At 43.7% G+C, this 12,997-nt stretch overlaps 1 protein-coding gene across 1 annotated transcript in view; it reads left to right on the top strand.

Moving 5' to 3' along the window:
* Positions 1–10,308, top strand: part of PPEF1 (protein phosphatase with EF-hand domain 1) — a 30,810-nt gene extending 20,502 nt beyond the window's left edge. The window contains exons 8-16 of the mRNA XM_068425546.1: positions 608–644; positions 1,104–1,253; positions 4,088–4,288; positions 5,741–5,926; positions 6,572–6,714; positions 7,334–7,440; positions 8,565–8,728; positions 9,565–9,649; positions 10,115–10,308. Coding sequence (XP_068281647.1) covers positions 608–644; positions 1,104–1,253; positions 4,088–4,288; positions 5,741–5,926; positions 6,572–6,714; positions 7,334–7,440; positions 8,565–8,728; positions 9,565–9,649; positions 10,115–10,308 — 1,267 coding nt within the window. The remainder of the gene's footprint in view (positions 1–607; positions 645–1,103; positions 1,254–4,087; positions 4,289–5,740; positions 5,927–6,571; positions 6,715–7,333; positions 7,441–8,564; positions 8,729–9,564; positions 9,650–10,114) is intronic.
* Positions 10,309–12,997: the final 2,689 nt, after the last annotated feature.

Raw genomic sequence — 12,997 nt, 5'->3', positions numbered from 1 at the left:
AAAAAACAACATAAAACAAGATCAGTTGTGTTATCTACAAGGTAGGAAAATTCCCACCCAAAATAGTGGAAAATATAACTAAGTCTGTGATGGTATGGAGTGGAAAGATGCATTCCTGTGCATGGCTCTTTGCGGGGCATTTTGATTAGCAGTGCTGCACATCGGTAAATTTGAAAGCTGAGAGTTAGGGTGGTGTGAAAATGTCCCTTGCACTGAGGATATCCAGGTGTTAAAAGAATGAGGTGTCAAAATCCTTGTCCCTTGTGGGGGAAAAGGCATGATAGATGACACTGTTGAGTGATTTAGAACAAAAACTGTGTGGAGGTTTTGTGGGAATTCTTGCCTGTCATCAGTTAGGTTCCTTTGAAATTTCTTTCCAGTATCTAAAAGGTATTTCATTTAGATGGGAAAAAGGCCACTGAATAATTATTGGTCTGGATTCTGCGTTTAACTCAGTTCTTGAGACAGAACAGAAGAAAGCACATTTAAACAGGTGAGACAGAATGGCAGGAGAAAAAGAGGAATAGAAAACTCCTGGCAAACACTACAGAAAATCATGCCAAAGGGACATACTGAAAACCAGTTCATGATATTGTCCTATTTTCAGATATGGCTTCACAAAAGAAGTTTCAAAGAAATATAAGGTAAGAGTTCTCCTTCTTCTCCTATATTTTCCTTGTAGTCTTGCACACGTAAAATGAAACCTGTGTAAACAAAGAAACTTCCAACCAGTTTATTTAGGTGTAGTACAGAATGACCTTAGTAATGTTGAAATTATTTTGTTTTTTTCAGGGGAATAACTGGCAAAACAATTGTAAGTGTTAGCCTTTTATGCTTAGAGATCTATGGCATGAAATAAATAACATGCCTAAGGCCATTCAAGAACACAAAGAGAGGTGAGCATAAAAGGAAACAAAATGCTATAGAGACAATCAAAAGGCCCCAAAGTAAATGTCAGAACATGTTTGTCAGTGTGGCAGTTTGGGGTGTCACCTGGATGGAACTGTTCATACAGACTGTGACAGGCACTTCAGCAAAATCTTGAACTTAGAAGCAACAGAATCTGCCAGAAATAGGATCTAATATAAGAGTATGTTTTACAGGACCATGGGAAACAGATTTTGTGTCTTCTGCGAGACGTCTTTAGCTGGCTTCCCCTCGCCACTATAATTGATAGCAAAGTTCTTATCCTACACGGAGGGATTTCAGACACCACAGATTTGGATTTCCTGAATGCACTTGAAAGAAATAAGGTAAGAAATCATATTCATGTGGGGGTAATTTTGTTTTCTTTAAAAAATTTAGCAGTAGAAATGCTAAGATCAAGTTGTTTGCATTAAGAAAGGACATGACTGCTGTATAAGGCACGTAAGAAAAAAAGTCTTGTTTTTCTTCAAAATCAGTGTTTAGGAAGGAAGGTTTCAGTAGGTGTTGGGAGCCAATTATTTGGCTGCAGTAAAATAACTTGGGTCTTTTGACTTTAAAATAGCTAAAACCACTTCAGATACCTCCTTCCTGCAGTGATGACGCATTAGCCAGAAAGTACAAAAAGTACTTAACTCTCAGGCATTTCATTTCTAAACACTTTAGAATCAATGTAGCCACATCTTTTTAGCACTGCCTTTTGTCCTGGGGCTGTGCTTCTGCCATCTGTTGTGTGGGGGAAGTTCTCCACCTGTGAGGCGCTCCCTTGGCAGCAGCTGAGCTTTGCATATGTGGGAGAGTCTTTGAAGGGTCAGACTTCAGGACCTGGTCTTAAGAAAACAGAAACTACTGCTTTTCAGGGATTTAGAAGACAGAAACATACTTTTTTTTTTTTTTTTTTCCCCTGAAATGGTGAGCAAACACAGCTCTTTCAAATCAGTAGAAAATGGTGTGGGGTTTGGACAACTGAATCGAGATGTTTGCTTGTGAGCAGGGTGCTTAGGTTCCTTAAAATCAACGGAGATCCCAGAGAGCTGGTGGAGATCCAGGTCTTGTCATTGCTCAGACACACGTCTCCAGTGCTGTTCATGGGAACACCCCGCAGCTGAGGGATGTCCCCTCTGGCCTCTGCCTGCCTCTGGAGAAAGTCTTCTTCGCAGGTCTCCTCCACCAGTTTCCTTTCATTCTGGTTCATATCTGCCTATCTCACACTAATTCACAGATTACAGAATCACAGAATGTTAGGGATTGGAAGGGACCTCGAAAGATCATCTAGTCCAATCCCCCTGCCGGAGCAGGATTGCCTAGACCATATCACACAGGAACGCGTCCAGGCGGGTTTTGAATGTCTCCAGAGAAGGAGACTCCACAACCTCTCTGGGCAGCCTGTTCCAGTGTTCAGTTACCCTCACTGTAAATAAGTTTTTCCTCATATTTAAGTGGAACCTCCTGTGTTCCAGCTTGCACCCGTTGTCCCTTGTCCTGTCAATGGATGTCACTGGAAGAGCCTGGCTCCATCCTCATGACACTTGCCCTTTACATATTTATAAACATTAATGAGGTCACCCCTCAGTCTCCTCTTCTTATGGATGCAAGCTAGAGCACAGGAAGTTCAACCTCAACAAGAGGAAGAACTTCTTTACCGTAAGGGTTACAGAACACTGGAACAAACTCCCCAGAGAGGTTGTGGAGTCTCCTTCTCTGGAGACTTTCAAGACCCATCTGGATGCATTCCTGTGTAACCTGCCCTAGATTGGTCCTGCTCTGGCAGGGGGGTTGGACTTGATGATCTCCAGAGGTCCCTTCCAACCCCTAACATTCTATGATTCTATGATTCTTCAAGCTAAAATGACACAGCTCCCTCAGCCTCTCCTCATAAGGGAGATGTTCCATAAGGGAGATGTGGTAGAGCATCCCAGATGACACAAAATACCTATATTTAAGCAACCTTTTGTACCTTGTCATGAGCTATTTCTCTCATCCTCGTGTTTTCTAATACAGAAGTAAATGCTTTACAGGACAGTCAGGTGTATCTCTGTTTCTTAAAGATGTAAAAAAGGGCAACGAATATTTCTGGTCATCAGAGTCTAGCCTCTCTTGGCTATACCACTGTACATTAAAAGTGGGTGCCTAACTACAGATGTAGGTGTCTTAACTGTGAGCTGAGTTCACCAAGGCTTGGCTCGGCGTGTAACTGATGCGCTATCTGTGAAATGCAGAATTAACAGGTCAGAGTTGCTGCTGCCACAGGAGAGCATTGCTAATGAGACATGTGTGGGCCACAACTCAGGGTGATATCACTCAAGGCCAACTGATGTATGTTAATTGGTACAGCTGGCAACTGACAGGTCTCAAGTACTGGTCAGTGCACTGGGGAATAACCCAGTGTTTTGCATAAAGAGTAGAATTGGCGGGGGGGGCAGGCTGTTTGTTTTTGGTTTTTTTGTTCAAAAAATGAGCTAGTATGAGAAAATTTCAGATGAGAAGATACGATACTCCCTGGAGAAGAGTCTGTGTTAATGGGCATTCATGGAGCCATAGCACACAGCTCCAAAAAAAGCAAATGCCCATGCGTATTGGAGGAGGTTGATTTAACAATAAAAAGGCCTGATGTAATACTTCATCAATTTCACTGTTAACCTCCTGACACTCCATTTATTTTAACCAAATTAACCTAGCAGCATGCTACTGTATCAGAGCAGTAGTGAAGGCCGTTTCATCTTCAGTACAGTATACGTGTATATTTTCAGTTTCCAGTGAAGCTGGGCACCTAAGTGTCTGCCCTGAGCCCAGACTGTACTTGCTGTATAGTGAGACCTTGTGATTGACTGTGGCTTGGAATGACTCTGTGTGTCTTGATAAGAATGGGGGTTGGGGGTTGGACTAGATGATCTCCAGAGGTCCCTTCCAACCCTTAATCATTCTGTGATTCTGTGAATATGAGAGCAGCTCTGAAGAGGCTGATCACTGACAGATACAAAGCAAAATTTCTGCAAGTGCCAAACACCTGCAGCTTCCACCAAACCTGTGAGTTCAGGACATCGTGAGAGTTCGGTAATGAGTACAGTAAACTGATACTGATGTGCCTTTCAGCTGACATCTCTGATCATCTTCATGTTCTGGTAACTCTTTAAATTGTTTGGTTGGTTTTTTTTTTTTAAAGTTGAAATCTTTGATGCGGCCACCAAAGCCAGTGAGAGACAGACAGGACCAAGTGAAGGAGAGAATTCCCACAACCAGACCCAGTAAACACATTGCCAGCCAGAACGTTGCAGGGAGAACACAACACATCTCTTCATCAGGCTCCACTGAGCCATCAGGCTCAAATTCGCCTCCAGACCCGGCCCTGAAGGAATGGAAACAGGTAGGTGAACCCAAAGACAGCCTGATACCAAACCCCGCCTGCCCAAGCTCGGCAGGCGCTCTGTTCAGGCAGCGTTTGGGTCTGAGGGGACTGTCTCTTAATAAGAAACCCGTCATTCTTGGGAGGACACTAGCCAGCTATTAGTTCTTTGGATGCTTTTTGTAGACCTGGTAATAAAGGCTTGTGATTTTATACCTTACAAATACAGTTTACCCAGTGTTTTCTTAGCTGTTAGGAGGAAGAAACTGCTCGGTATGAGGTGTGTTTGCGTGCCCTCATGTGGTTGGATCTGTTGGTACATAGGTGGTTGTCTGTTTAAATAGGTCAGGCTTTGCAATTGTCGACGATAGTGAGCACCTTTTTTTGGCTGTGGTTTTGGCAAATGAATGCTGATACTGTACAAAAAAAAACCCCAACTCCTGAGACCTACAGGCTGATTACTCAAGAGTGGGAATTTTTTGTCCTCTGGCTGTTCATTTCCTCTTGAATATTAGAGGCAATATGGAGATCTTGTCATGCTGTAATTTAATAAATTGTGACAATTTGAAAAGCTTAATTTGCACAGCAATTTAGAAGCTCAAAATTGAGCTGTGTATAAGTTTATTTTTCTGAGCTTCTCTTCAGACAGCTGCTTTAAGGGGCGCACACTTTTGTTTTGCTTCTTGAGAAGCAAATCCATCTCTGAAAATGTGATTTCCCGATACATATCTGACCTACAAACTGATGTAATGGGCACAAGCAACCCCTCAAATGTGACACTCCCCCAGCTAACCAAGGCTCCGCTGAGCCCTGCTCACAAACGTGAAGTGGAATGTGTTAGTGTAAACCTTGTCCAGAGAGGTTTAAACAAACACATTTTGCCTACTGTTCACTACTGACTAGAATTATTAGGTTAGAGTGACTTTACACCATGGTAATTCATCCTAATGTCTGTAAAATCTTGTTTTGAAACATGACCTAACCCAAGACAATAAAGACAAAAGCAGTTCTTGTCATGTTTAGCGCAGGCATTCCCAAGCTTAGCTTAGGTAAAACCACAGACTCATGGTTATCAGGTCTCTGCTAGGAAATAGAAAATGCCTCTCACACCTACATGTGAAGAAGGCAGCTATTGCTCTCTTTGAAATAGCCCAGGTACCAGGTACCGTTGCTGTTGCACCTACCCGAGTCTGGAAACTTCAGCTGTCAAAGGAGGTACATTTCTGAAATAATATTTCATCTGAAAATGTTCATCCAAAATCTAGATGTTTCTTAAGAAAAGTAGAGCAAAAGTTTAAGCCCAAAAGAATGCCCTGCTGAAAGGAAGGAAGAAAACGTGAGAGCTATTTGTTAGCTCAAGTGTGTTTTCTCCCTGTACTGTGGGGCTTTTGCCATGGCCAGTACTTTAGACAGCCATAGCCTGTCAGTCCTCACCTACTACCAGTCCTCACTTGCTTGATTTGCTATTTACAGATCCTTGACATTCTCTGGAGTGATCCAAGAACACAAAATGGCTGTACACCAAACAAGCGTCGAGGAGGAGGTTGTTACTTTGGCCCTGATGTCACTGCCAAGCTGTTTGAAAGGTATAATCTGAAGATGCTCATCAGGTCTCATGAATTTAAGCCGGAAGGTTATGAGATCAGTCACGATGGGAAGGTAAGATGTTTCCATGTGAAGTAGAATTCTCCTGTGAATTTCACAGGCACATCCACAATATATTTATCTGCAAAATTGATTTAAAAAATTAGTGACTTCTTTAAAATGGGTTTAGGGGAATTGTGTGCTAGATAGATGTTAGGACGAATTACGGAGTTCTGACAAACAAAATTCTTCACAGCTTCAGGGAGTGGCTTATTACTCATGTGAAAACAAATGAACATCAACAAACTCCCTGAAGAGAGTTATATGTAAATACAGTGCAAGAGATGCTCTAAGGCTCTAGAAGCCTTTTAACTTCATCGTTTCTCTTCTGGCCCTGCTTTCTGACATGCTGTATCAGAAGGCCAGCAAGAATCCTGAAAACCAGGTCTGTCTTAGAAAGAGGTTTCTGTTTAACAGCATTTTATATCACACTGCCCTCTGGACTGAAGTCTTCTTGTGACAGACCAAAAATACAGGCCTGGAGCTCTGACTCGAAAAGTGCAAGTGCAGTTTGGTGAACACCATAGTTGTGGATCTCTGGGTTTATATGCAGACACTTAATTTTGCAACCTGCATGTTTGTTTTTCTAAGATCAGTTTCAGCAATCAGTACAAGAAGAGTTGCTCTAGCCAATCCAGTTCCTTTGTTTCCTATGATCAGGTTATCACTATATTTTCTGCCTCTAACTATTACGAAGAGGGGAGCAACCGGGGAGCATACATCAAACTGAATCCTGAACTGGTTCCTCGGTTTGTACAGTATCGGGTCAGCAAGCACACACGCAGGCAGAACCTTCGGCAGAGGTAAAGCCGTGTGTTGTACGCAGTGAGCGTGTACTGACTTAGCGTGCGAGTACCTGCTGCAAATCTATAGTTTGACTGATTAATTGAATAGGCATCTATTTTGCTTGATTTTCCTTGTTTTTCTGTTTTACAATTTAAAAAGTAATACAGTAGGCAAAACATGTTCTAAGTACTCTAACTCGGTTTCCTGAGAAGCTCCCAAAGGTAATTCGATGTGGTAAGCGGTTAGAACAGACAATTGTCAGGGACTCACGGAAGGCCTGTTCCTGTCTGTCAGGTTTGCTTTAAGGCTGCAGCGGTAATCTGGACAAATCCTGTTATGAATTGAGTCCAAAAAGTTTATCATGACAGCTTTGCCATGCCTAGCACTGTGGCCAGATTTACTAAAGCAAAGCAGTTTAGAATTACCTGCATAAACTCGATTATCTCATAAATTCAGATTACTCTTATGGGGCTTTGTTTGTTTTGTTTTATTTTTTCCCCGCTGTTGCCTTTTGATGGCCCTAAACATACTACGTGTTAAAGGATAGAAGAATTTGATAATGCATGTTGAAAAGCATAACGTGCTAGAGGATTTAAACGCTTTAATGATCTGCTCTGCATTTTTTTTTCCTCCTAGGGTGGGTACAATTGAATCATCTGCCTTAAAGTCCTTACGAGAGAAGATTTATGCTCACAGGTCTGAACTCACTAGTGCTTTTGCACAGTATGACCTCAACGGCACAGGTAACACCACCTCTGGGGAAACAGCTTCCATGTGTGTGGGGGGGCAGAGGGGACAAACCCCATGGAGAGGGGTCCTGCCTGACAGTTCTTCCAGACCACAGTGGAGGAGAGGTGTTAGCAAGCGCTTAGCCCCAGAAAACAACTTGAGGTGATGAAGCTTTGAGTAGGTAGAAGGAAACAACTGAAACACATGGGCAAATAAGGAAATGGTGGTTGTTGTTGGGCAGAGAGTTTGGGCAGGCAAATCCAGCTCCAGAAGCTTCACTTAGTTGTGTCTTCAGATGTCAGACAGGGAAATGGAGTCTCAGGTGAGGGGGAACTGGTCTCCTTCTGAGTCTGGGAGATACCTGAGTGAAGTTGACTGGCTATGCCACTAGGAGACACAAGCTAACCCATCAGCTGAAGAAAAGTCAGTGGTAAGTTGATACATGAACCTTGTACGTAGGAGCAAGGAGTTAGTGATTTCTAGCACAAATACAACTTTTCCTCATGATGGCTTCTCACTTGACTGTGCTGTCATCAGTGCCCCTATAAGGGCAATAAAATGTGATGGTACTGTTTCTTTGGCCACTGAACAACTGTTTAACATACTTCTGTCTTGTTGGGTTTTCAGCGACACAGGTCTATAATTGCAGCTCATCTCAAATCTGAAGTACTCTTCATGGCATAATCTGGTTTTCTCAAAAGGTATTAAAATATGCTCAACATCATAGTTGGAATGGACCTGTGGCAATGTCTAGTCCAACCCTGCTGCTCATTGTTATGAGGGTTTTTATCCCAGGGTTAGGAGTAGTGAGACACTGGAACAGGTTACCCAGAAAAGCTGTGGATGCCCTCTCCCTGGCAGTGTTTAAGGCCAGATTGGATGGGGCTTTGAGCAACCTGGTCTAGTGCAAAGGTGTCCCTGCCTGTGGCAGGGGGCTTGGAACTAGATGATCTTTAAGGTCCCTTCCAACCCAAACCATTCTATGATATGATTCTATGATAAAGTTGCCTGAAACAAAATTCTATGATAAAATATTTCTGTTTTGCAACTGTTCTTAAAAATGGCAGAAGGCACGGTGGTGACCAATGTGCGCTGTGTCACGTACCACTTGTAACCATGAACTGACCCCTTCTGGCAGGCAGGATTTCTGTCAATGACTGGGCTGCAGCCATGGAGTCTGTTCTACAGCTGGAACTGCCCTGGAGGATGCTGCGGTCTCAGTTAGCACAGATGAACCCAGATGGAGAAGTTGACTTCATGTCATGTTTCTACGATTTGAAAATAGGTCAACCTATAAAAGAGGTAAGGAGGAAAACGCCTCCTTGCAAATCTTGGAGGAACAGCTTTTGGTGCAACTTGAGCCATAAGACAGTGGTTTGGCCAATCAAGTAGACATCTACAGCTGAAATCGTTGCTGAGCTTCCTTTTATAGTTACTGGAGGGAAATGAGCACTGCTAGGGTACACATCGTCATTCCCTGCAAAGGTAGATGCTTAAAATAGGTGGGATGAATCACATGCTAGAACTGCTTCTTACTTTCTGTTCACTCTCAAGGGCGTTCAGATAACGTAGCTGAGGAGATGCGACAAATCCTACCCAGAGCGCTCAACCCTCGCTCTTTGAGATGAGCTTTTCAAGTGTGCTCGAGAGTCAATTCAGGCATGTGTAGGAGGGAGTCGCATTCACAGATGGACTTCTAGATGTTTAGTGGTAGCTGAGGTCTCCTCTACAGAGCCCAGTTGTTACTGCATGGCTGCACAGTGCTTTGGTACTTAGCTGTCTCCGGCATTTTTCTAAAGAGCAGGATCCATTCACATATGTACAGTGAAAGCCTTGGATGAGTGCATGGCACAGAGCATCCTCCCTAGGTTATCCATATTTCCACAAATAATTACTGAAGGTAGGAGGTGTGAAGGGCTCCTTTCCCCCAGGCCCCGCCATCTGAAAGTGACAGGTTTTAGCTGATTATTCCTCAGGGCAAGACACAAAGTATCATTCCACAGAACTCAAGCATAAGATTTCTTTTTAAACATTTGAGAAGTTAAACTGGGAACACAGATTTGGATAGTACATACTCTGATGGTTAGACTAACTCAAACCAGGTCTGAATGGTTTCCTGTATGGAATTTCAAAAGCAGGTTCAGCCAGCTTTGGTGGAAACACTGTGCAGATACAGAAAGGATCTGGAGATCATCTTCAACATCATTGACAAAGACCACTCAGGTAAGTCCAGGTAACTTCACTGTACCAGCTCTAGGAAGCCCATACTAGTTATCTTTCCCCACTGTGTTTCCTCCTTAAGGCTTCTAAATATTGAGGAACCAGAGATGCCATTTTTCCAGTTTAGTGAAGACTAATTTAAGCAGTCAGGCTGTAACCACATAAGAGACAGTGCAGTGGGCCTAACTTGAGAACAAATTCTCACATATCCCATCTCCAGTACAGGCTTCACTCTTTGGGGGGGCTTTTTCTCCCTTCCACTCTCACTCTCAGTATTTACAGCTTTCTCAGTCCTGCTGTTGAAAGCGTTAGATCGTTACCTGAAGTAAAAATCTACTTTAGTCATGAAATCACCAAACATAGCCAAGCCACAGTAGGCAGGGAACTTCCTTGCAGTGAAGGAGTGTGTGTGTACGCAGGCAGGGGAAACAGCACTGGAAAGAACAACCTGCTGTCTGTCTCCTTTAGGTCTGATTTCTCTTGAGGAGTTCGGCCAGACATGGAAACTCTTTGCTTCTCATCTGGGCATCGATGTATATGATGAATCCCTTGACAAGTTAGTCCTCAGCATAGACTACAACAAAGATGGCCACATTGACTTCAATGAATTTTTAGAGGCCTTTCACGTGGTTCATCGACTAGAGAAAAAGGCAAACTCATGAGAAGGCAGAAGTTCTTGTGGGCTGCCTTGGAAGCTCACCTTCCTGTCATCAGTCATAGGCAGTCTGGGAAGCCAATTTCCAGACTGACAAACAATAAATGGGCTGCTCGATACGGTAAGCACCACGGTCACTGTGTAAGCCTTTATTTAGTCCCTTCTGGATGACATATACCTGCTAATAATGAGACAGAGGAGATGAAAACCCACTGCTTAGACCATTACTGTGTCACTGACACATCAGTACCTTACAATTTATCCTCCCCCTTGGTGGCATCTCGCCCATCAATCTAATCTGTGAGCACTGCCAAGGTTACACCTACAAGCCCGTGGGAAGAGAAACTTTGGTACGTTTCTTTCAGCAGCCCTTAGCAACAGCTGAGAAATAGCATTGATGACCACAAGGAACATATCAGACTCTCCCTGAGAATGTAACCAGCACGAGAGAGGCCTGCTGTGGACTATCCAATCCAGGAGAGGAAAATAGGGAAGAAGAACCATCTAGTTAAAATAGGTAGTTCTGCATTTAATCTTGCTCTTTGCATGATGCCGTGAAATCAAACCATTCCAGGTCACTATCCATCCGCCTTGAAGTTTACAGGCAAAACTTAAACGATCTTAGCTGAAAGGTGTTTACACTTGCACTAGGTTTCCTCTTGCGACTGGTTACTTTTGCCCTACATTTGTTGGGGTTTGGAGCCAAGAAACAGTCATAACTCGTCACCTTACTGAAGGCTAAGACCATAGCATGTTAACGTAACATACGATAGATAACAAAATAAAGCTTTAGCTTTCACAGTAAGGTGTAAGTGTGGTGTCTTTTTGCCTGTAGTTTGTTACCATACACATACCTGAGTACAACACACTTTTCCTGAAGATTAACTGGACTTCTTAAAGAGATGAGTAAGAACACAAAAGCAAAAAAATGTTGATATTAGCGAACCTAAATATTCTTGCATCTAGTTACGCATAAATTCTTTACCAAGTAAACTGAGAAATTCTGAAACTGAGTTTTGGGAACACAGCAAGATGGAAGAGTCCAGTGGCCCCGGCCTCCCCCCAAACCCAGACTGCAAGCTAATATTCCCATTCCTCCAAGTACCACCCTGTCCACTCCTGTAGGGGAGAGTAGGGAGATCTGGACCTAATTCTGTTGTGTATTGCACTCTTGAGAGCAACACGCTGATAGAAAGTGAAGTGGAGCCAGGTCAGAGCTTTTTCAAAACAGTATTACTTAATTCAGCCTTAGTACAATGTGCACGAAGTGCTTTTTGGGTAGGAAAAGATTCCAGCCTTGCCCATCTTTAAATTTTAATAGTGAAAGACAAGCTAAGTAGCGTAGCTAGGTTTTATTTAATAACAGTGTTGAAAGTACAAAAAAAAAGCATCCTTCCCAGTTTATCATCACAGAATGTAACAGCAGCCCAAGCTTAAGGTACTGCAGGCTTCCTTAAATCTTATTTTCTACAATTAAATACAAAATACTTTTCCAGAAGTATTTTGTAACTTGACAGATTTATTAATAAACACACTTATTTCTATTGCCTGGGGTGGAGAAAGAAAAATCTTTAATAGTGCAAACAAATTTACAGTAAAAACATAATGGCATTGCCCATAGTGAGTGTCTATTTTTAGCATGCATTTGTTGTGATCTATGTGAGGATCGGTCCCACCTTATTCCAGTGGAGTGACAAAAAAGGCTCCACCTAAGATGGACAAACACCACGGTGCGTGGTGGGAGTTCGCTTCCCACCGTCAAGTTTCCTTGCTGTGGGCACGAAGTGACAAGGTGGAATGAGACAGCGCAGCTCTGGAGTCCTCCTTTGCCACCCCCCAAACCTCCACCCCACCCCCAAGAAGAGAGGACAAAACTAAGGGTGCCCAACAAGACGTGGGAGCTCAGAAACATGCCTGCCACCCTCCAGCTTCAATGTCCCCCTCTAAGGACATGCTCCTGAAGCTACCCTAGCATGAAGTTGAAGGACGCTCGCCTCGAGGGATCACTTCCTGAGAGGGGATGTGAAGGTAAGACAGCAACGCAGGGCTTCGCTCAGCAGGCAGTGAGAAGAGGCTTTCAGGGATGCAACACTGAAGTGTGAGAGGAGCTGAGTCATCGAGACAAAAAAGAAAACAGCCTGCCCTGCCAGCCGCAGGCGGCATCCAGGAGCCCCTTACCCCCAACAGAAGAAGGGAGGGTGGTGGTGGGAGTAACTGTGAAACATCTAATGCCACGAATAAAAACCACTCCAGGCTAAAACTGGGAGTGGAAGAGAGCCCGGCTACTTGTACTTAAATCTAAACTCTTCGAACTGAAGCTTTTCTGACAAAACCCCCACCCCAATCTTTTTTTTTTTTTTAATCCCACAATTTTATGCAGTGACTACTTAATATTGCAGCTGTGAGCAGTCCTTTGAGCAGGGACTGAATCAGTCTGCAGCTGAGCGCCCAAGCTCTTGCCCTACAGGTACAGATGCCACTGCTGGTGGCATCTCTCTCTCTCCCCCCCCACCCCACTTTCTGGACAACTGCTCCTACCTCCCGACCACACCAGAAAGTGCCCAATGATGGATCCGGACTGACCCAGGCTCCCACTTCACTCAAGCCCCTGGCTGCTGCCGGAGGGGTGACACAGTCCCTCAGTGCCCCGTGCCCACAAGGGTGCAGCCCTGGTGTTTACTACCCACCACAGAAAG

This window comes from Nyctibius grandis, chromosome 2 (genome assembly GCF_013368605.1).
Source record: "Nyctibius grandis isolate bNycGra1 chromosome 2, bNycGra1.pri, whole genome shotgun sequence".
Classification (NCBI taxonomy): domain Eukaryota; kingdom Metazoa; phylum Chordata; class Aves; order Nyctibiiformes; family Nyctibiidae; genus Nyctibius; species Nyctibius grandis.
Note: the sequence above shows the minus strand (reverse complement) of the source record. Positions and strands in the feature narration are given on the sequence as shown.